Source organism: Prosopis cineraria, unplaced genomic scaffold (genome assembly GCF_029017545.1).
Source record: "Prosopis cineraria cultivar Desert tree isolate PC_DT_omini unplaced genomic scaffold, ASM2901754v1 PC11, whole genome shotgun sequence".
NCBI lineage: Eukaryota > Viridiplantae > Streptophyta > Magnoliopsida > Fabales > Fabaceae > Prosopis > Prosopis cineraria.
The window spans coordinates 8,132,418-8,155,488 of record NW_026555342.1 but is presented as its reverse complement, the minus strand read 5'-3'; the positions used below and the strand labels follow the sequence as shown (position 1 = coordinate 8,155,488).

At 35.5% G+C, this 23,071-nt stretch overlaps 3 protein-coding genes across 5 annotated transcripts; 2 read left to right on the top strand and 1 right to left on the bottom strand.

Moving 5' to 3' along the window:
- Positions 1 to 4,946: 4,946 nt before the first annotated feature.
- LOC129285808 (probable protein phosphatase 2C 60) lies at positions 4,947 to 9,983 on the top strand. Its single transcript, XM_054921712.1, has 5 exons — positions 4,947 to 5,343; positions 5,779 to 6,225; positions 6,956 to 7,323; positions 8,154 to 8,390; positions 9,471 to 9,983. Exons 2-5 carry the CDS (start codon positions 5,907 to 5,909, stop codon positions 9,738 to 9,740), a joined length of 1,194 nt encoding a protein of 397 aa, XP_054777687.1. The 5' UTR covers positions 4,947 to 5,343; positions 5,779 to 5,906; the 3' UTR covers positions 9,741 to 9,983.
- Positions 9,984 to 12,556: 2,573 nt separating this feature from the next.
- LOC129285339 (protein ALTERED PHOSPHATE STARVATION RESPONSE 1-like) lies at positions 12,557 to 18,478 on the top strand. The gene is made up of 4 exons (XM_054920976.1): positions 12,557 to 14,948; positions 16,089 to 16,309; positions 17,138 to 17,361; positions 17,445 to 18,478. The coding sequence occupies exons 1-4, from the start codon at positions 14,036 to 14,038 to the stop codon at positions 18,289 to 18,291; spliced, it is 2,205 nt and encodes a 734-aa protein (XP_054776951.1). The 5' UTR covers positions 12,557 to 14,035; the 3' UTR covers positions 18,292 to 18,478.
- Positions 18,479 to 20,058: 1,580 nt separating this feature from the next.
- Positions 20,059 to 22,903, bottom strand: LOC129285014 (protein CHAPERONE-LIKE PROTEIN OF POR1, chloroplastic). Of its 3 annotated transcripts, none has more exons than XM_054920549.1 (3): positions 22,394 to 22,902; positions 21,287 to 21,644; positions 20,059 to 20,475 (listed from the first exon to the last, which is right to left on the bottom strand). In XM_054920549.1, exons 1-3 carry the CDS (start codon positions 22,727 to 22,729, stop codon positions 20,300 to 20,302), a joined length of 870 nt encoding a protein of 289 aa, XP_054776524.1. In that variant the 5' UTR covers positions 22,730 to 22,902; the 3' UTR covers positions 20,059 to 20,299. The 3 variants fall into 3 exon arrangements, with proteins under 3 accessions (XP_054776524.1, XP_054776526.1, XP_054776525.1); XM_054920551.1 differs by lacking the exon at positions 20,059 to 20,475 and adding an exon at positions 20,816 to 21,181 and having other exon boundaries at positions 22,394 to 22,903; XM_054920550.1 differs by lacking the exon at positions 20,059 to 20,475 and adding an exon at positions 20,816 to 21,211.
- Positions 22,904 to 23,071: the final 168 nt, after the last annotated feature.

Here is a 23,071-nt window from a genome sequence, read left to right as displayed (position 1 = left end):
CTCATTCAAATTTAATTTACATTTACATTTGATAAAATTATATTTAAAAAATTTACCTATTTGTTAGATTTAATAAAAATATATCTTAAATATAATTTAAATGTACTTTTAAAAATTACCCAAATAAATCCTAATAAGTGTATAAATAAATCTCATTCAAATTTCATTTCATCCAAACATCAAATTGGACACTTGTTCAAGAAAGGGAGGTCATTTGAATTTCAGTTGAGTATGATTGTTTATAAAAAAAATTGATTAATATGCTCAGTTTTAATTATAACTAATTATATTATAATGTGATCATGTTTGTAAAATTGAAAATGTTTGGATTAATGAAGCAAAATCAATTCTAAATGTACAAATTATCATAAAAGATATTATTTTTTAAAATATAATATTATTAGTGATGATTTAAATAATATAAATTTGAATTATACTCCATTTGTAAAAAATATAATGTATTTTTAACTGATTCTTACCTCTCAATTAAATAATTACCTACTTTTAAACTAACCCTATATTTTTATATTTATCCCTATTAATTACCTACAGTAAATATAAAATCATTCACTGATAGGGGCACTTTTAAAAAAGAGAGGCAATGATTACATTTTAAAAGATTAAAAATGCCTTATATTTTTTAACATCTAACTCCTTAAAAAATATCTTATATTTTTGAACGGATGGAGTATTATTTGGTAATATTAATAATTTAATGTTTGCAAAAAAAAAGCCCCCATTTGATGCCAGGAAACTCAGTATCTTTCTTTTCTTTCTTTCTTTTTTTTTTTTGTTTTTTTGTTTTTTTTTTTTGTTTTTTTGCAGCAATCCTCTTGGGAGGGTCAAATGAGATTGCGAAGAAAGGGGTGAAGACGGTAGAGTACCAACAGATCAGATATGAGACAGCAGATCGGAGCAAGACTTAGATGACGAGCAAAGCTTGCAAAGGGTGGCTGTAGTTGCTCGAACAGGAAGGTCAAAAGTGGGACTAGAGATGGGTCGAGCTCAAACGTGCAGCTGGAATAAGATTGAAGGAGATGTTTAAAAGGTATACTTGGCAAGTGAGTTGTCTCACAACTAATACCAGTATGATCGAAATTTAGAAGCCATTCTTTCTAACTCCAACTAGAACGTCATTTTGGTTCAAATAATTGATAATTAATTATATGAAAATGGAGTGTTTGGATGTTTTTTTTTTTTTTTATCAGAAGCATAGTTGGGGTACATTTAATCAACCATGAGAGCATATCCACACAGGCACTAGGCGTTGCTCGTTGATTTTATTCTATTCTTGCACGCTATCCATTGTCAGAAACTACACTGCAAGAACGCCAGCAATCTAATTGTATGATCTAATCCAGTAAATGTAAGCTGTCTAGTTGATCAAATTTGAAAGATCCGTACTTTACTGTGTTTTACTTTGAAGAATTCATTTTTTTTATACTAACTGAAATATATATTCGAGAGAAGTATGGAAAAAAGTTTGAGTTTACCCATTTCTATTTCAAAGGCTGGCTGGCTGGCTGGCTAAAAAAATATATATTGAAAATACAATAATTGTTAAAAGTTTATGGTGTGTTTGAATTTAAGTTGTGTATAATTAATTATATAATTAATTTTGAATATAATTGATCATATCATGTAATATATAATTGATTAATAAGATTGATTTTAATCAGAGTTGAAAAGTAGAATTAAAAATAAGGCAAAATCATGATTTCATAAAAATATATCCAAACACCTATGTTATGTATTAAAATCAATTATTAACTCAAAACCATGTTTTTCTAAAAATATTTAAACACCCATTATACACACCAAAATTAATTAATTATAATTTTCTTATAAATATCCAAACACCCTCAAACATGTCAAAATCAATTATAAATTTAAAATTACGGTTATCTCATAAGCTATTATTTCCTGCTTTTCAATTCATATTTTCAACTGTATTTTTCTAATAAGTTTATCCACAAATCATATATAAATTATTTTACAAATTATATTTTTGGTTTTATGTATAATTGATTTTGACACACACACACCCACACACACAGAAGTGTTTGGATTTTTTTAAAGGAAAACATGATTTTGAGTTTAAAATTAATTTTGACATATACTCCCTCCATTTAAAAATGTAAGACATTTTTAACCGAATCTCACCCTAATAAAGTAATTATCTACTTTCAAACTAACCTTATATTTTTATATTTACCTCTATTAAATATCTTGTAATAAATATAAAGTTATTATTAATAGGGACACTTTTGAAAAAAAAAGATCATAACTATACCTCGAAAGATTAAAAATGTCTTACATTTTTAAACATTTAACTTCTCAAAAAATGTCTTATATTTTTGAATGGAGAGAGTATAATGAGTGTTTAGATATTTTTAGGAAAACACAGTTTCAAGTTAATAATTAATTTTACTGTATAATCAGAATGTTTGGATATATTTTTATAAAATTATAATTTTAACCTTTAAGATTAATATCCAAACAGGCACCACTTATTATTGTGCTTCCTCCATTTCAAATTATAAGATATCTTTAGATAAAATCTCACATACTAATAAATCTTATTAAATACACTTAACAACCTTATTTTTTTAAAATAAAAATATAAACTTTCAAACATATTCATTATTTAATACATTAAAAAGAGGAAGGACCGGAATTAATTGTAGAAAGAGAAAGAATAATATTAGAATTGATATATTTAATAAAATTTTAATTTATTTAAAATATTTTATATTTGGGATGGAAAAATTTTTTTAAAAATATTTTATAATTTAAGAGGAGGGAGTAGTATGCAAAAAGGATGGCGTGCGCTTTTTATGCTCGCCGTGTCAAACAAGGACGCAGCCAGCATTACAGTGTGCTCCCCACATCTTCAGTGCATTTCCAATGGAATCTCTTGAGCTGATTCCAATACCAGCAGCTTATTTTTTTTCTCTTTATTTTTTCGTCACACGATAACTGCGGCTCAGGAGTTATGTATTGGATTTCACATAGTAGAAGAGTATACGTATTAGAGAACACGTGTATCCATGATATGTGATATTTATAAAACAAGGCAGTACCAATTACAAGACTTGTTACAGCAAGCGGTAATAATAAGAATCCAAAGGGGCACGTAATGCTATAAAAGGTGAAAAAGTGAGGGAAGGAAGGCATGTGGACTGAGTTTCATGCAACTGAACTGGTCAGTATACCTAACACCCATTGCCCATACATTGTATTCCTGACATCACGGCCCCTCTTCCATCAATTTTTTACGAAAGGGAAAGGATACCCTTGGCCGGCACCTTTCCGCAGCGCATTGGCCAGGAGGGGGTTCAATAGCTCAAAAACATCAGTTTATATATATGTACTACAGGCCCATTTCCTTTCTTTTCTATTGAGATTACGGAACGGAGCGAAGTTTGTGGACTGAGGTTCCGAATTTTGCATTAGAATTTTGATCGGCGCGCTTCACTGATTCCAAAAAATGAATAACTTGATTGCTAGCTAGTGAATGGCATTCGTCATTTGGCTGTAGGGTTAGCTGTTGAATTCAAAACGCAAACGGATGCTTGCAAGAAATCTAAAAGCATCCTGTGAATTTGAAAAGAAGAAATAGCTTCAGAAATTGCGCTGTGGCTTGCAATTTCCACGTCTGCACCGGTGAAAAAGCGACAGTTACGTTTGGGTTAGCGCGGCCTCATTTTCCTCTAAAGCAACGGGATTGGGGAATGTAGTTTGAATATTAACGAAGAGAAGAAACCTGCAAATACCGTTCCCATGTTCACCTCGGGAAACACATCCCTTTGGTGTCACGTACGTACCAAAAAGCAACACGTGTGCGGGGGAGGCATGCGGCCAGCTAAGCATCCTGTTAATCCACGACAACATCGTCAAATCAATCAAATGTATTTCCTCCTTTTCAAATTATAAAATATTTTAAATAAAATTTTATTTAATATATTTTATTTTTTTATTTTTTTTAAAAAATAGAAATTTTTAAAAATATCTTTCATTTAATATTTCATTAACATGGAGAGAATATATAAAAAAATTAATATTAAAAATTTATTATTAATAAAATATTTATTTTTATTAAAATATTTTATATTTTAAGATGTTAAATTTTTTTTAAAAAAATATTTATAATTTAAGATAAAGAAAATATATTTTTTCAAAGAAGTTAACGTTCAAGTGACAAAACTTGCATATGACTTGTCAGTTTTTATTTAATCAATTTTCTCCGTGGATCCATCTCTTTTCATTCGGAAAAACAAAAAATAGATCCGCCAGCTAAGTGGCCTGTGATGAGCGGAGCGAGACATGACAACAGACGTGGGGGAAGAGATGGCACTAGTGTTCTTTGCTGGATGGCTTTTTAGCACGTATTAGAGCTATAATAGCAGATCATACGTTTAGGACTTACAATACTTGTCAAGCACTCTGACGTAATTCTCTGTCTTTTTGTATCCTGTACAGTTCACTCAAAGAATTTATCCCATTTCCACTCAAAAATAAGAGATGAGCGGGGGGTGAAATTGCAGGTTCTAAAATTTGTAATTATATTTTAAGAGTTAAGAAACTTTACTGTAGATTTTGAAATCTATGATGCAATTTTGAAGAAGATTCGTGATAGTGTATGAATGCATCATGTTTTTGTCAGGATTTTTGGGTTTTATTTTAAACTTGAGGCCTAAAAGTTTTTAATCAATCTATATTCGCCCACTAACTCTCTTTTTATTTCTGAAAAAAAAAGTTAAAAATCATCGTCTACTTTTTCTTTTTTCTCTTTTACAAGGAAAAATCGTTGCTTGTTAACGTCCTGCGCTGTAATAAAAACTCAAATTCCACGTGTTCTAGTTTGAACTCCATTTCACGGAATGCCCATAACATTGCCTTGCACTTTACATCATTTTCCAGACCAGATTATTTTGTTGACTCTCGCTCTAGCATAGTGGTGTGGAGCCCAGAGCTGGACCTCTGCATTGCTGGCTCCGAGCTCTCCATTGTTGGTCTTTTATGTGGCTTGTCTTCTCAGACCCGAGGCAAAGCAAGGGTTTCAGTTGGCCAAATCTTTCAAACACCCCCCCGAGAAAAAGTTTTCATTTTAAACTTCTTTGTCTCTTGTCTTCAACAATTTCATCTTCGCATACCACTAACAAGTTGGATAGATAGCGGAAAACACCTACAAAAGTAACCCGCTTCAACTTTCTGTTTCCTCTCGATTTGATGGATCCGCAGATCTAATGCTTTCATCCGCACTTCACTTTCTTCTTCGTTCTAGATCATTCTCTTCCTCAACTTGGGCGCGCAATAGCTAATCCATAGTCAAATTATTGGGTGAGATCTCTCTCTTGAATTTGTTTTGTTAAGATCAAGAAACCTCAAGTTCTTGTCATTATTAGCTCTTGTGGAGACTATTGTAACTTGTGGGGCTTTGATTTCCATTCTTAACGAGAAGGCTGGGTCTCGAACGAGCTGATCGCATCCTTCTCTCAGGAAAGAAAGTGGGGTTGACTCACCTCGTGATGCCACAATAAAAAAGAAGACTCGAAGAATTGTTTTTAACCCTTTCTCCCTTGTTGAAATATTCATCGTTAAGGGCTTTACGCGGTCCTTGTTTTATTTTTCTAGCAAGAGACGTAGTCGAGTCTGTGTTCACAAGAGAAGCTAATTTCTGTGCTGAGCGGCTTGTTTAGGGCAACTCTGTTTAGAAGAGGTTATATTTGACCCATAATTGAATTTACCTGTATTTGCTTGTTGATTGTCTTGTAGTGGATCGTTATTATTGTGGTCAAAAGTTCAGGGCTGTCTCAATCGTGACTGAAAATTCTGACGGCGAAGTAGTTTATCGATCGTTGATAGATGTGGAAACTCTTGAAGGTTGTGTGGTGAGATGAGGGATGTTATCAGAGTTGATGAACTATCTGAGGGCCTGCTTTCGGCCAGGTTCGGATCGATATGCGCGAACAGGTTCGGATGGTGGAGGCAGACAAGATGGGCTCTTATGGTACAAGGACTCGGGGCAGCATTTAAATGGTGAATTTTCAATGGCTGTGGTCCAAGCCAATAACTTGCTTGAGGATCAGAGCCAGCTTGAATCTGGAAGTTTGAGCTCCCATGAATCTGGCCCTTATGGAACCTTTGTCGGTGTCTATGATGGCCACGGAGGGCCGGAGACATCCCGGTTTATCAACGATAACCTGTTTCACAATCTGAAGAGTAAGTAACATCATGATGGAAGATATTCTGTAGATCGTCTTGCGTGTTTGGAATTATGTTCTCTACTAAAAACATGAGAAAGTGAAAATGGTTCGAACTCAGCACCATATGATTGGCCTCCGTATGCTTTGATTGAAAACCCGATAGGAAATGATCACAAAATATCATTGTGTATTTGCATACTGGGATGTGGCATTTTCTCTGCTTTCCTATTTAAAACTTCTTCAGTACTTTAGGTTATGTTTAAATTGAGAAGATGTATGTAGGAGTTTATGTTTTAATATAGACTCAAGGGAAGAAAAACAGCCACCAAGTCCATTTTTGAATGATTTTGAAGATAAGGGAATCGAAAAGTTTGCATTTCGTTGAATTATGTATCCCTTTAGCTTGCAAGTGGCAAGAATTTGCTATTCCTCGAATTCGTCTAAATAAAGGACTCTTTCATTCTAAGACCAAAAAGGATCCTTTCCTTCTCTCTTTTTATTTTCTCCTCTCAGACTAACTGTGATTGTCAGCTATGCAGGGGTGATTGTTATTCATGGCTTGTGTGTGTATTTTGCTATTGTTCATCAGCTGTGCAGTGGGTTAAGGTTTGAAAAGTTGTCCAGTATACACTACATTGTGGGGTTTTATTTAACTGTCTAGCTTCTTGACTGTTATTCTGTATTTGGATTCTTAATCTCCTCGTGGTGATTGCTTGAAAGAATTCTTGCTCAACTTTTAATTGCAGGGTTCACTTCAGAACAACAATCACTGTCAGTAGATGTAATTCGAAAGGCATTTCAAACAACAGAAGAAGGATTTATGTCGCTTGTTGCCAAACAGTGGCAAATGAAACCACAAATTGCAGCAGTTGGGTCGTGCTGTCTTGTTGGTGTCATTTGTAATGGTAGCATTTATGTAGCAAATCTTGGTGATTCCCGTGCTGTTTTGGGAAGAGTAGTCAAGGCAACTGGAGAGGTTCTAGCCATGCAATTGTCTACGGAGCACAATGCTGCTTTAGAGTCTGTTAGACAGGAGCTGCACTCTTTGCATCCTGATGATTCGCATATTGTTGTTTTAAAGCATAATGTATGGCGAGTGAAAGGCCTTATACAAGTGAGTCATTTATAGCTCATTATTTAGTTTTCCTGATTAACCAAGCGAGTTGTTATTTTTGCCCTATCTGCTTTTTGTACATGGTGATACACATCATGACCATGCTTCCTTCCTATACTCAAAGCATTCATCTTGTCATGCTACAATTTGAAATATTTTACCATTGAAGTAATCTATATAATGTATTCTTTTGGGATGTGAAGAATGACTTTGGAGTGTAGATAGCAGTGAAAGCAAATAAAAGGGGGGGAAAAAAAGAGGTTGGCAGGGCCCCCGGGGAGGAGAGGAAGAAAAATTTACTACTATATAAGAATCTTGAAGGGTATCGATTGTCAAGATTGTTGATAGAAAGGGGGCATTGGTTATTTGCAACACTGCAGATATTTCCATAGCTTTTATATTTAGAATTGGTTGATGTCAGACAATAATGACTGTACATGACCAGAATTTCCGTTAGCATGGACTAATCAATTAATTCATTGTTATCTTGTGGAATTTCCGCTCAACTTTGCGATTATCCTGAGTTTGTGTAGACTAATTTGAGGATTATAATTGTCATGCGAAACAAATTAATTTTATGCCTTAACATTGCTCTGTCCATCTGCCCCACCGCTTTGTCAGTCCATCTTGGTGCAAGGGAACTTGAGAACTCTCAAGTCTTAATCTGATCCTATGATTGTGGAAAAACAATTGCAGTGCTGATTTTTTTTTATCAGGTCTCGTCAACTTGAAATTATATCCATCAGCTTGGCTTAAATTGAAGCAAATTATTTTTTCATCTCTTTTTCCTCTAATTGAATCATATGATAATAGAATCCTTTACCTTTCAGGTTTCTAGATCTATTGGAGATGTATATTTGAAGAAGGCTGAGTTCAATAGAGAACCTCTGTATGCTAAATTTCGACTTCGCGAGCCATTCAAGAGGCCAATACTGAGCTCAGAACCATCAATATCAGTCTATCAGTTGCAGTCACATGATCAGTTTGTTATATTTGCATCTGATGGACTCTGGGAGCATCTTAGCAATCAAGAAGCAGTTGATATAGTTCAAAACAATCCCCGCAGTGTAAGATATGAATTTATATACTGCAATACCAGATAGTTCTACACAAACTCTTAGTTTATATTAATTGATAGATTTTGGCCATTCTATGCTGAAAACTCAGAGAAATTAATGTGGGATTTTCAATTGTATCAGCTGTTCCTGACTCCTAGTTTCTTTATATGCAATTAGAATTGCCATGTTACGTGCTTTTGTACAATGGATGGTTTTAATTCCATTTGTTCTCATGTCTTGTATTGTGCTTGTATGCAAAATCCGTTGGGGGAAAATAATAGTGTGTTTTGTTATGTGATGTCTATTAAGATGAGGGCACATATATCTTTACCATGAATAATTTTCATTATTAAGATGTGAAGTTCACAGCTAATGGCATTTATCTGATTTGTCCATAAATTTATGGAGTGCTTTCTTACTAAACTGTTTAAGCATGTTGCATTTCTTTTGACAGAAGCACTCATCTGGTCAAAGTTGTTTTCTCTGCTCAATGAAACTTAAAAGAAGGCAATGTTGAAATTGTTTCTAGACAGTAAATGCCATTATTATATAGTTAAAGGGAAGTTTTTTTGGCTCAGAAGATTATATAATGTACGATGTTTTGGCCTAGCAGTGTAACTATAAATTTTAAGTTGCAAGATATTTGTTCTTTGAGATGTACCTAAAGAAGTGTTGTGTCTATCATTATCCTGTAGAACTGAAGTTCTGGGTCATGAAGCCTCCCCTTAGCTTTGCTGACACTTGCAAAATTAATCATCTGTTGCGAATTTTTATTCTAACAGCAAAGTTCAAAGATTAATGATATGCTGATATTTTCATGGAATTTTTTTGCTCGTTGCCCTTGAAGCTGCCGCAAAACTGACGGATAATCTTGATATGCAGATGAGTTAGGAAATGGCATTGCATATAATAAGTCTTGACTAGTTAATTACATAAGTGGATATAAAATTTTTCTCCTGATTGATGATGCATGGCTAGGAAACAGCTTAAAGGATTTGTATGATCATGCGTTTGGATTGGAGTGGCTAAAGCATGCAAGGCAGGAAGCCTAGTAGAAAATTGAATATTTTATGTATATCATGATTTCAGGCGAGTGCGAGGAGACTGGTGAAAGCTGCCCTTCAAGAAGCAGCAAAGAAGAGAGAAATGAGATATTCGGACCTAAAGAAGATTGACCGGGGGGTTCGACGACATTTCCATGACGACATTACTGTGATTGTGGTGTTTCTTGACTCAAATCTGGTTAGTAGGGCAAGCTCTGTCAAGTTCAACAATGTATCAGTCAGAGGGGGTGGAATTACCCTTCCTTCTAACACACTGGCACCATGCGCGACACCAACGGAGGGTGGTGGTACCTGATTTATATTAGTCGCATTTCTTATCTTTTTCTTTGTATCATTTTCTAGTGTGAATACCAGGTCTCATTACATAGCAATGAGAGAAGCGGCAGCGCTTGAATTCTTTATATGGTGAACTGTAATTTTACTAGAATACTACTAATACTCGAGCTTAGTTTCTTTCCACTACTTCAAGGTACGCGAGACATCTTTTGATCTGATCTTTGATCATTTATTATAACGACCTGCGTTGCCACCCAATAAACCCTCTTTATTTTCGTGCCAATGGATGTGATTTGAATTGTAAGAACTAACATAATTCAGTCCGGAAAATATTGCGAGAACTTTTTATTGATGTCAAATGTATATGAAAGCAAATGGTTAGTTTTCAACTTTTGGTTGTTCGGTCATCTTGGAATAGTTGGTTCGGTAAAGATTTGGAGAAAACTGTCAATAGAGCATCATTCTCTATCTTTCACTTTCTGTCTGTCTTCTTTCTCTCGTTTGATTTCAATTGAGCTGACGAGGAGGATCTTCATCTGAGGCACTTTCGAGAAGCTCTGAATAAGCATTTTTGTATGTTGAATGACAGGAACAATTTTTACGCTGTGTTGGTTGTTCTTGGTTGAGCATGGCCTTTGGGTGATAACCGTTCAGGTTTTTTTTGTTCTTAAAAAATTTATAACTAAACACAGACGAAATGGTGAATTGTGAATGCCATCCAAGTAATGAAAGTTATAGGTACATTTCCCCAATTCATCTTATCTGAAGTAGAAGACTAGATGTTGATATCCATCATGTTTCCAAATTTCTAAGCAGAAGGCGAGTACTAGGCAACTATTTTCTTACAAGATAGGGAAAATTAATCTGTAATTTTTAATTTTCATTAATTTTGAACTAGTTTTGACAATTTATTTTATTTTAATTAAATTCTTATAGTTTAATTGATTAAATAAATTAGTTTTTAAATGTTTCAAAAATAAAAAAATGTTTAACATTTATAAAAAGATTATTTAATATTTTTAGGGTCTGTTTGTTTAAAATTAAAAAAATAAGTGATTTTTAGATAAATTAGAGATTTTATAAAAATAGATTTATTTTGTAGAAATATTATAGAAAGCATGCATTATTACTTTTACCACGTGGCAAAGAGAAGGAAACGCTGTGAGGCATGTGCACATGTTGGGATGCACTATTATGTTTTTATGCCTTTGATGTTTTTTAATTGTTTTTGAATTATTTCACTCTTATGAAGTATTTTATGTTTCTGAAATATTATTTTACTCTGATAAATTTAGGGTTGCACAAAAGACAGGACGGCATTGGACTTCATCCTAACTTAAAGTCCGGTCTCTTTCATGAAAAGGACTGAATTAGGCAACCCGTAGTCCGGTCTTGTCCAGTGATAATTCAAAGATTAATAAGATTGAATTTGGTCTATAGGATTGGGAGACTGATCCTATCAGTCCAGTACTTACTTAACTTTTTTTCCCTTGTTATTCTATAGGAGGCAATAATTTATTTTAACATAATAAACTTAATTAAGATAGTAAAAACACTTATAATAATAACAAATTCATAATAACTTCTAACAATAAGAAAAAAAATATTTCTATTATAGTTTAAATGATTTAAATTTATAACTCTAACAAAAACAACACTCAATAAAATTCAACAACACTACATTACAACAATAATTTAGAAACAAACTTAACAAATCTTGATACAATTATCTCCTTAGCATCAATTATAATTTAAATATTTATCAAAAATAAATTAATTATAATTATAATAAAAAAATTAATAGGACTGGATTGGACCAAATGGTCTAAATGTCTAGTCTCTTGTCCAGTCTAATCCAAAAAAATAGTCTAATTTTTTCAGTCTTTTTGGTCCTGAATGACCAGTATCTATATGGACCGAACAAGATTTAGGTCATCTCGAGTTGAACTGGACTAGACAAGACTGAAAGACTTTTGCATATCTTTAGATGAATCGTTAAATAAATGTTTTTGATTGAATTTACATTAGGAAAATTTGGGATCCCATTTTCTTCAAATTTCAAATATGGTAATCCTATATGGGTTAATCCTTTAATTACTTTAGATTATAATTTTATTGTGATTAGTATATTGAGGAAATTATACACATATGCCCTCCCCTCATTTGATTGACATATTTGGATGGGAAGGGGAGTCAAAATTTCCCCTTCCCTTCCCCTCATCTTGTTCCCATCCAATTTTAGGGCTTTTTTAAGGAGAGAGAGTCAAATTGATGAGTAATTTATCCTCACTTTACTATTAATATTCCAAGAATGCCATTATATAAAAAATGCCCCTTCACATATGTGAGCCTTCTTCTTCCGGACCAGTCACCCATGTCCTCCTCCTGTCACTGTCAGCACCAGCGATGTGTGATTGTGTGCCCTCTTCTTCTTCATTCTTCCAGATTCACTCCCATCGTCGCCCCTTATCTTGACCATATCCTAGAAGATCAAAGCAAATAATAGCAACGAACCACCAAAGCAATGGAAAGCAAATGATAATTGGTGTTTGAATATTATAATAAACCATTTTTCTTATATTTTATTAAAAATTTAAATATTAAAATTAAATTAAGAATTAACAAATAAAATAATGCACCTCCAAAATTTTAAAAAATAAAAAAAATTGATGTACTTATTATGAAGGGTTTAAGGTGTAAAATTATCTCAACCATTCAATTTTAATCAAGATATAAAATTAATTTACATAAGAAATAATTTAAATATATAAATTTCACATGGAATGATATAATAATAAATTAGTTCGTATCTCTCTAGCCCTTCAATAAAATTAAATAAGATAACATTAAAATGCCTCCATCTCTTTGAACCAACACACCCTAAAAAAAAAAAAAAAAAAGCAAAACGATCAGCCATGTTCACAAGGGGGTCCGTTGACATCGTAGCCTTCATGACATCCGAGGCCGATATGTTAGATGACTGTTATTGCCATTGTTCGCCCTGATTAACTTGGACTCGGTCCATTGGTTGGTTTGGTCAGTCTTGTTTTAAAGAGCCCAATAGATTGGATAGCCCAGACACGCAGTCGACTTGTCGTCAGTAGTTTTAATTTTAATATGACATGATATTTACCAATTAGTTCATCATTTTTATTTTATTTTTTAGTCTCAACAATGCCGCAATGGTAGACTTGTTTCTTTTACCTTGTTTTTTTATTTCATGCGCGTTTTGGCCTCACGCTGACACTGACACAGCACTTGATCCTCCTTAATGTAAAACGCGCTGCCTGATGTGTAAATGCAGTAAAGTGCAGAAATCTTTTGGATGCTTCCAAGGCGCTGGCAGTATCTATCTAATTAATCAATGTAGTTAATTGCTTACCTAGGTGTATATTCCTACTTTTATTTTTCGGCATGGGCAGTTTTGGATTTTTATGTGCTGCTGAATGCTAATACACCTAAACACAATTATTCTCTCATTATTATGCATAAGCACTGGAGGATAGAGACGCAGTTTGAACAATCACTGACAAAGACCATCGTCTGCCCTGGTCGCCCCAGCGGTCACACTCCTTTTGTCACAACTACTTTTACTTTGACTCCTCTTTTTACTCATAAGCTTGCCTCTCCGTCTATAGTGCCTCCTTAATTTTCCATTAAACACTTAACCTTTTCTTTATTTATTTATTTTAATGCTCACCATGACCGTACACTACCTTCAAGAATCAAGAACAATTTGCCAAACACTGTAATGTTGTCTTGTCTCTCTCCCCTTCTCGAGCCCCTACCATCTCCCTCTCGCTCCCTCTATATCCTCTTCCTCTCTGCGTCTCTGCTAATGCCCAGTCAGTGTTGTGGGTTTTTCAATGCTCAAAGTACAGTTTGTTTAGATTTCCTCCATATCACCATCACCATCATCATCAAGACACTGATGAGGGTGTATATTGATCTTAACTACCCTGTTCTTGCGGGATATTTTCCATTATTTGCCACTGCTTGGTTTTTATTTCTGTGCTAACAAGATGGCTAAGAGTCAGGTGGAGTGAGCTGTTCTCAAAGTTCTCCGGTGCCTGCATTTCTACCCATACTAATCTTGTAATGCACCGAAGTAGTGAGAGCTGTGCTTTTTAATATGTTCCTTTAAAACCCAGTTGAAAGCATCTTCTCCTTCTACTACTATCAGGGAAAGGAACCTTCATTAAAAAAAAAAAAAATTCAGAAAAAGAACACGCACGCTTCTCCAAGTAATAACCTTTCCCGTCCTATTCTTCCAAAGCAATCTAACTTTGCAGTGAACCCAACATCTAGTGAGAGATGGGTTGTATCGCCTCTAAACTAGAGGAAGAAGAAGTTGTGGCTATCTGTAAAGAGAGAAAAAGCCAGTTAAAGATTGCAGTGGAGAAAAGATACGCTCTTGCTGAGGAGCATTGCAAGTATTTTCATTCTCTATACGCAGTAGCAGCAGCCATAAAGCTCTTCGTGGCTTGCCATTCTTCTCCTTCCTCATCTTTCCTCATAACATTTCCCCCACCTTGCCCTGCACCTTCGAAAACAGAGAATGTGATAAACAACCCAATGTTCCTCCAGCAGACACCGTTTGAGCCAAAGCATGAAGCTATCACTCGTGATTCGGGTGCTTCCTCAACAACTTCAGAATCAGAATCTTCTGAGGAAGAGAGAGAAGAAAAGGGAAAGAGAGAAAATGAAGTCATGAGAGAAGAAGAACCAGTTGAACAACCTTTTGAGTACTATTACATGCAAATGCCACCATCAATGCCATCACCGCAGCGAGATTTCGAGTGGGATTTCTTTAACCCATTTGAGGGTACGAGGACAGAGGTTATTAGTGGGTATCGTCGAAACTCAGACGACGATTTGAGGGTGGTGAGGGAGGAAGAAGGGATCCCAGAGCTAGAGGAGGAAGGTGAAAGAGACGATTTTGAGCAGCAAAAGGCGGTGACTGTGGAAGAAAATGAAGATGTAGTAGAACATGTGAGTGGTAATGTTGAAATGGTGAATGCTGTAAACAGGGCTACTGGAAGCGAAAACCAGAGGGAGCAGAGGGGACTTGCTGTTATAGATATACCGGAGGAAGGAAGGGAATTGCTGGAAGCTTTGAAAGATATTGAGGATTATTTCATTAGGGCATATAATTCTGGGAAGAATGTGACCAGAATGCTGGAGGCTAATAGAATCCCCCTTCAGTCTGGTTTAGAGGAAATAAAAGGTGGGTCCTGGCTCTTGACTCTATCTTCAAAGTGTTTGTATGTAGTAGCCAAAATTCAGGTATATTATGCTTATCTATTCTGTGTGCGGTTTGCAAGTATCAAATTTAGGCTGCAGTCAAGTTTCTTGAATAGTGGTAGGAATATTAGTTACAAGAAGGTAAGCGCTTTGTTCCCCAGAAAACTTAGCCTCACGTAAGTATCGAGTTCCCATATGCCTGCAAGGTTTAGGTCGTCTTTGTCATCATCGTGGTGGTCATCATCCTCTAATTTGTTGACAAAATGGTGAATAGGCTTGGCTTGGACTCCCTATTCTCGTGGATCTCTCTTTTTTCTAACATTTCTGCTTAGCTCATCTTGTACCCTGGGACGTGTTAATGTCGTCCTGCATATTGAGCACCGATTTCACTAAAATTTTTGTCATTTGAACCAGTTTCCAAAATTTATTTGAACTGCCAGAAAGAGAAGGGGGAACAATTACAAGATTTATCTAGCCTACACGATGTCATGCGCTGCCTTCCCCCGAACCATCTATAAGAGCGAGAAAAGTGGGATATTATACTTATTTTATCAACTACAGGGGCTTGTTGATTTCTTCTCCCCTTGTGGAGGAAACCATTCTTGAATTAATCTAATTAAGTTGATATTCCACGTCGTTTCATATTTGCCCTAACTTTATGAATTAATTCTATGTTTGTCACAGCATATAATAAGTTATTACTAAATTTATGTTCTTCTCAAAGAGTTAGTGTTGTTTTCCTGTTCAGACCTGTTCTTAATTTGGATATACTTTCCAATCCTTTGGAACTTGAGTTGATTTTTCATCTGCTTTGAGATTGGCCCTAAATTTTTTGTTCTATGCTGGTCGCTGCATATTATGTATTACCAATTTCTGTTCTTTTCCACGTGTTAATATTTCCTGTGTAAGCCGGTTATTAATTTGGATGTTTTTTTTCCACTCTTTTGAAACTTATTCTTGTGAATGAATTCCAACCTCCAGGTTTCAAATTTAATCCTATAATATGTTGATGTATCTACTGTATTCCTTCATACACTTGATGATCTCCTTATATGTTTGTAAGCTGATCCTGAACTTTTCAGTTTCAGCCTCAGAGAATTTGATTCATCTGATCTCAATGCAGAGAATTCAATCAAACTCATTCATGCAATAACATGGCATCGCCCCACTTCCAAGTCTTCATCATGCAAGAGCTTCGTGGTATCAGATAAAAAAAATTCTTCAACTTGGACGGAATATAAGAATGACCTGTTTGATGATTATGGGGGAATGGATTCAGGAAGCCATTCATTAACCTTGGGAAGGTTATACGCATGGGAAAAGAAATTATATGAGGAGGTTAAGGTATTTGAAATTATATATTCTGTTTTTATAATGACACATATTATGCTCGTATAATGGGATGAATCAGGGATGATGATAAGCATCTGATGTGCCTACTTGCTTTATCTTACATTTTGCATCTTGATGTCTGGGGGCCAGGCATTTCTTTATGGTGCCTAGTGTAATAGAGTTGATATGAATTCTTCCCATTTTGTTATTAGTTTTACAATGAAGCTATGTTGTTTTATTTTCTGTACTATAGCACATGATTTATATGGTCTTCAATGTATATTATGCCCCCTTGGAGGCCAAATCAGATCAGAGTGATGACATATCTACAGTGATTAGTGTCTGTGTGTGCTACCAGTACAAAATAAGGCTTGTATCAGATATGATGCTGGAGAAAAATGTGTGAATTTGGAGAGAGAAGTAGACCAATCCGCCGATCATTTTAGAGTGGATTGTCTCATACTTCTGACACCATAGTTTAAAGAGACTTGTGAGCTCTTTCGTTGCTAAAGTGAACAATTTATTGCTTTATGGGATAGATTTACTGTATGATTAGCCTCTGTCAATTGCATCATGTCTCATGATATATATGATCAGCTGTCAGTTGTTTCTTTCCTTGTTTCATAATGTTTTGCATTTGTTTTGATGAATTTCTTTTTTAAAGCAACACAATGTACCAAGACTTTTTTTTCTTTTGTTTTTTTTTTAAAATGTAAACTGACAACTTTATTGTAATATTCCTGGTTTTTACCTTTTTCAAGCATGCCTTTGGTTCCCTGCTTGTTATGTCTTACTCCAATATTAACCAAAAAGAAATAAAAAATAAAAATTTTACCATAGGCAGGAGATATAACGAGGAAAAATTATGAGAAAAAGTGTGCACAATTGAGAAACAAGGATGTCAGAGGAGATGATGTGCAAAGTATGGACAAGACAAGAGCTGCAGTGAAAGACTTGTATGCCGGCATCTTGGTTGCAATTCGGCGCGCAGAGTCAATCTCAAAAAGAACTCAGAGAATAAGAGATGAAGAATTGCAGCCGCAAATTGTTGAGCTTCTAAAAGGGTGAGATATTGCATGGGGAACTAAAAAGACTCAGATAATTTGAGTTTCAATCTGGTTTTTTATTTTTCTTTTTCCTGATGCAGCCTATCACAAACTTGGAAAGTTCTGTTGGAATCCCATGAAACACAGAGAAGGATTCTCTCAGAAGTGAAGTCTTTCACCTGTCCCACGTACGGGAAATTCTGCAATGAATCTCACAGATTGGCAACTGTACGGCTTGAAACTCAGCTTCGGAATTGGCACGCGTGCTTCAGGCAGTATATTGCTGCTCAAAAGGCATATGTTGAAGCTTTGTATGGATGGCTAAGCAAGTTCGTCGTCCCTGAAGTTGAATTTTACTCCAGAAGGAAAACTGTGGCTGTTCCATATCAAGCGAACGGGCCACCACTGCTTGTAGTTTGCCACAACTGGTTAGCTTCACTGCAAAAGCTGCCTGATGAAATGGTAACACTTGCGTTGAAGAGTGTTGTGAAGAACATGAGAGCTCTGTGGGTTCAGCAAGGTGAAGAGCAGCAACAGAAAAGGAAAGTAGATAGTCTGTCAAAAGACTTGGACAGAAGGCATTCCGGGTTAAATGACAAGGTGAGAAGTAAGATGAATGAGTTGAAAGTAACAGACCAAAAACCAGAGGTGGGAACAGAGCACGAGGAAGAGTATACGGCGGAGAAGAAGGATCAGTTGGAGGCAGTGAGAAGAAAACTGGAGATGGAGAAGGAGAAGCACCATAGTTGCATGCAAGAAACACAGAGAATCACGTTAGATGGATTGCAATTAGGGTTTTCTCAAGTGTTTGAATCACTGACAGAGTTCTCCAAAGCATCCGCAAAAATGTACAATGACCTGGCGACATTCAGCGAAAATGCTGAGAAGGGTGGGGGGGTGTCTTTCATAGAGGGTTACGATGGTGAAAACTACCACAGCCAAACATGAAACTGGTGCTGTGGGGATCTGTGTGTGATTCTAATTCAGTTCCTGTCGAAGCAGCTCGCTGAGACACCAGTCATTTCTAAGGTGTTGGATTTAATTGTACCCGTGTATTCGTCGTTATTTGTTATTCCTTGCTGTAAGAACTAGGAACCCAAAATAGTTGTTTGCACTTCCTTTCCTTGCGTTTCCATCTTCTTCTTCTTCTTAATTAATTTCCTATCAGCATGTCGTTACATATTCTTACAAATAATGTTCCTCATTTTACATCTCCATCCAATACTTTCACTGCATAACAAGTTATGGATTTGTTCGATTTCTTATTATATATCATGTCTGTGTTTTTTAAAAAATATACTCTCACTGCATAACAAGTTATCAAATTTATAATACTGTGTATTGCATAGTATATATTCCCAGAGTTTGCAAGGGGAAAACATATAATTTTTATTTTATTTTTTGGTACAAGGATTATTAACTATTAATTTTTTATTAGCTCTTTTTATTTCATTTAAATTTCATTATTATTGGAAATTCTGTTTACAATTTTTTCATCATAATTTTCATATAAAAATTAATATAAAATTTAAAATATATTAATTTATTTATAATCTGTTTAATCACAATCCGATCATTAAATGGTAAATCAATACCTCAATAGATTAAATATCGATTTAATTTCTAAAACCTTGGATATAATTATAAGTATTGAGTCATAGCACCTCATCGTTGATGCCCCAAAAATCACAAAAAAGAAATATACTCCCTATCCGAGGCGAAGTTCCCCCACCAATAAAAACTAAAAATACATGTTCTCCCAGCTTATACATATATATCTGAATCCTAGTTAAGCAATCAATTTTTTCATTACCTTCTCTAAATCATGACATAAGTTATTATTAATTAATTTATATTTCTAAAAAATATTAATTAAAATATTAATTTTTAAAAAAATTTCATACATTTCTAATCGTATTCTTGTGTAAAATTAATATAATATTTAATTTATTTAAAACATCATCAATAATTACTTGAGTGAAATATAATGAAATAAAAGTATAATAGAATACATACATGCATGCGCGCGCACACACAACCTAGCCAATATCCTATATTTTAAATCAAGTGGAGTATTGGATTGTGATCATGTATTGTGTGTATAAGAGTTTTGGAGATTGATTCATGGATTCTCTTCTATCTGTCATTCATAGCAAGCTTTAGTTTGTACTGTACCTTCTAAGAAAAAAAGGAAAGCAAAGAACAAGAATGGGGGAGCTTGGAAGGGATTGATGTTAGCTTGGGATTTTGGGTTTGAAGAGTTGGTTGTTGAGACGGATTGTAAACTACTCCTGCTCAATATTCAAAGAAGCCAGAGTCGAGCCACTATTAACACTGGTTCTGCAGTAATGATGGAAATTGTGCAGATGCAGAAACGTAGCTGGACGGTAAAATTCCAATATGCTCCTAGAGAGACATATCTGGTCGCTTATAGTCTGGCCAAGATTGGGATCCTCTCTTCTGCTTATTATAATAAGGTCCCTGATAGCATGTTGACCCTAGTGCATAATGATTCTTTGGGATTACAATCCCCTGATGTTTAGTTTTATTTTGTTGTAATTAATGTGGATATAATTAAAAGTAGTTTGTTTTCGAATAGTTTAGTAATTTGTGGGGAAAAGAGACTTCTAACTTATTTTAACTATTTTTTAATTTGCATGGTTCAATTAAAAAGACTTGTGAAAAGAAATGGGCATATAAACCATGCGCACTCACTGGCAGTGAACACAAACCAGAAGCAGTCCAACCAATATAAGTTTCATGCTTCTAATTTGGCAAGTTATGCTACAGCGTTCTATTCAGACTTCAGAGTTTTGTACAATGTGCAATGATTCACAAGCTAGGGGAAAAAACAAAAGCTTGGGTATGAACATGCCGATGCCAATGGATAATTACAAGTCTTATTATTATTTTTTTTTTCCCTTTTTATACAAGATCACTTCGCTCTCCTGCTTACCTATCTGAGGTACAGGGAAACCAAGAATTGAGAGAGAATTATGATTTCACTAACCACAGTAGCAGGAAAATGAATGCCCAGAAATGGGACAATGTCTACCTGCAACCAACTCTCAACCGCCGAACCTATCACTGCACCAGCTACGAGCCCTCCTATGGTTATAACGGTGGCTTTCCCTGCAAAAAGTAACAACGCAGAAAAAACCACCCAAAATTTAAGGCAATCCCCATAGCATGAACTTCGAAGGGGGAGAGGTGGGACGTAAAAAGATAAATGATTTTATTAAGGAGGTAAAAAGACCATGGAGATGGCAAAAGGGGCAGCCCGGGGAAAATAAACTCAAGAAAAAGCATCCCCAATAGCAGCATCATTAATATCAAATATTTTGTATTAACTTAGAAGGCTAGAACCAAACTTAACTAGAATTGAAAGAACTGAGGTCGATTCAACAGGTAGAAGGACCTTGTTCTAGAAATTCTGACGTGATAGTTAAGCTGGCACTCACTGCTCTAGGTCTCATCACAATGCCATTGATAGTTTCATCACATGGCATGCTATCAAGTAGCATGAATGGATTGAAAATGAACTAATGTTATGATTAGTATCATCATCTCAGAAGAAAATCAATAACTTTTCATAGTTTTAAACAAAGCAACTAACATATGAGGTCCGTCCACACCAGTCATTACCTCCAATACTTCACACCTCTATATTTACCATGAAATTCTACAGTTCTATTAAATAATAAAAAAAGGGTAAAACTTTCCATCTTTAGTTTCTTCTTTGATTGTTTTCCCGCTCTTTATGGAATTCCTTTGTTTGCAACATCTTTGTATTGCAGCAACCCACTGAACAAAGCAGACTAAGAGCCATCACCATGACCTTAAGAGTAAGCATCCACCAAATACCGAGCTGTAGTTTAGATCAAAACTTCTTTTAATTTGACGAACCTAAATATAGTGGGCAGTGTGAGAGAAGACTTCTTACCCAACTTAACATTCTTTTTGGTCATGAAGTACAACGAAGCTCCAAAGCTACTAGCCAAGATAAGTCCAGGAACATCAGCTCCCGCATAAGGTGCAGAGGGCGAAGAAACTCCATTGATATAGGTCAGACCCATCAAGGCACCATATACTCCAGCTTGCACTCCTAAATCACTAGTTGGAGGAGTTTCAATAGAAACAGGCGAATTCTTCATAGTTGCTTGCAACCATTGAGGTGTTGATCTCAGACCTGGGGGCTTAATAGGTTTGACATCTGCATAACGAATGCTACTATTCACCACTTTTCCTGCTCGCCGCTGAGTTAGGCTCCTCATAAGTAACATGTCGTATGCAGCCTCAACCTAGAATATCATACATCAATCGTATCAAAAGGCAGATTGACTCCACGAAGAAATTAAAAGGAGTTAAGCATCGATATAAGCATCTAATGCCATGCTGACTAGCAGGAAACTGCAAGGAGGTTGGATTGGACCTTATGGTTTGGAAGGGGGAAAGAAAACAGAGATTGTAATACTTTATGTTCATATTTTTGGTGTAACATTTCCAAATGATACACTTATCTTTTGTTCGGTCAATGGAGAATCAAGCAGTGGAGAAATCAAGTACGATTTATGCACAAATGACAGGGGACAAATTAACTTGTTGAAACAGAATGAGTATGCTTCAGTTGTCAATTAACTGTAACGATCAAACCTTAAAAAAATGTATGGACACTCTGCTTTACTTAGACTAACATTACATAGTTATCTAAAAGAGAAAATCTGAAATCAACTAGAACTACCGACCTATGATCCATCTCAGAAGCAAAATCCAGTAACTGGATCAGGATTTACTGGGAATAATACGGAAAATTCATCGTAAATCAGACCCAGAAGCAAAAAATATTCTATTTTTATAAACGAATGTTATTGATTGCAAGATTTTAGCAACAAAAAAAAAAAAGGAAAAATGTGATGAGCTTCACAGCCGACGAGGGGACGCCCTCGATAATGAAGGAGGGAAAAGGAATCAAAATCACACAAAAATCTCCGAAAATCGCATAGAATCTAGGATAGAATTCAATCCAATGCAAAGGAGCCGATAAGAAAACCTGGGCAATCGATTCCTGGTCATCTTTACAATTGGCGAGGATAGAGTTCTTTGCGCGGAGTATGTCATCGAAGGAAGCACCCTCAGAGACTCCAAGCAGCTTGAGGGCGTTTTCAACGGACATCTCGTAAGGCGCCGAGTCATCGGCTCTAGAGCCCGATTTAACTGGCGGGGCCGTCCTCGTTAAGGAGCGCCTACAGGAGATGAGCGAGACTCTCCAGGGTTCGGTGATTATGGAGTTTCCGATGAGAGAAGAGTGAAGTCGTCTGACCAGCGGTGTAGGGAAGGCGGAACCGGGGAACAGACGGTGGGGCCGAGCAGAGAGGGTGGCAGCCATTTTCTCAGAGAAATGTGAGGCTGGAGTAACAGGCACACCCAAAGAGTAAGATTAACGGTAACTGTATTATGCATCAGCCAGATTTTTGTTGAAAACCGTGAGATCGTTGGCTATGGAGCTCAGGACCACGTTTTCATTTGTGGATGGCCCCGCATGCAAAATCCAGGCTTCACTTTCGAGCCGACGCCGACGGTCAATATAAGAAAAAGGAGCGAAAGGGAAAAAAAATTTGTGAATTATTCTCTTCCTTACGTGAAAAAAATGTTTGGATATGTTTTTTTTTTTTTTTTAAGATAAAAACATGCACAGAATCAATCTCCAGGCTTAATGAACCATTTTTTT

Coding starts and splice junctions, on each gene's coding strand:
- LOC129285808 (XM_054921712.1), top strand. CDS start 5,907: ATGTTATCAGAGTTGATGAACTATCTGAGGGCCTGCTTTCGGCCAGGT. Junction 7,324..8,153: donor GAGTGAAAGGCCTTATACAA/GTGAGTCATTTA, acceptor TTTACCTTTCAG/GTTTCTAGATCTATTGGAGA. Junction 8,391..9,470: donor TTCAAAACAATCCCCGCAGT/GTAAGATATGAA, acceptor TCATGATTTCAG/GCGAGTGCGAGGAGACTGGT.
- LOC129285339 (XM_054920976.1), top strand. CDS start 14,036: ATGGGTTGTATCGCCTCTAAACTAGAGGAAGAAGAAGTTGTGGCTATC. Junction 14,949..16,088: donor TGGTTTAGAGGAAATAAAAG/GTGGGTCCTGGC, acceptor ATCTCAATGCAG/AGAATTCAATCAAACTCATT. Junction 16,310..17,137: donor AATTATATGAGGAGGTTAAG/GTATTTGAAATT, acceptor ATTTTACCATAG/GCAGGAGATATAACGAGGAA.
- LOC129285014 (XM_054920549.1), bottom strand. CDS start 22,729: ATGGCTGCCACCCTCTCTGCTCGGCCCCACCGTCTGTTCCCCGGTTCC. Junction 21,645..22,393: donor ACCAGGAATCGATTGCCCAG/GTTTTCTTATCG, acceptor ATGATATTCTAG/GTTGAGGCTGCATACGACAT. Junction 20,476..21,286: donor CAAAAAGAATGTTAAGTTGG/GTAAGAAGTCTT, acceptor TACTTTTTGCAG/GGAAAGCCACCGTTATAACC.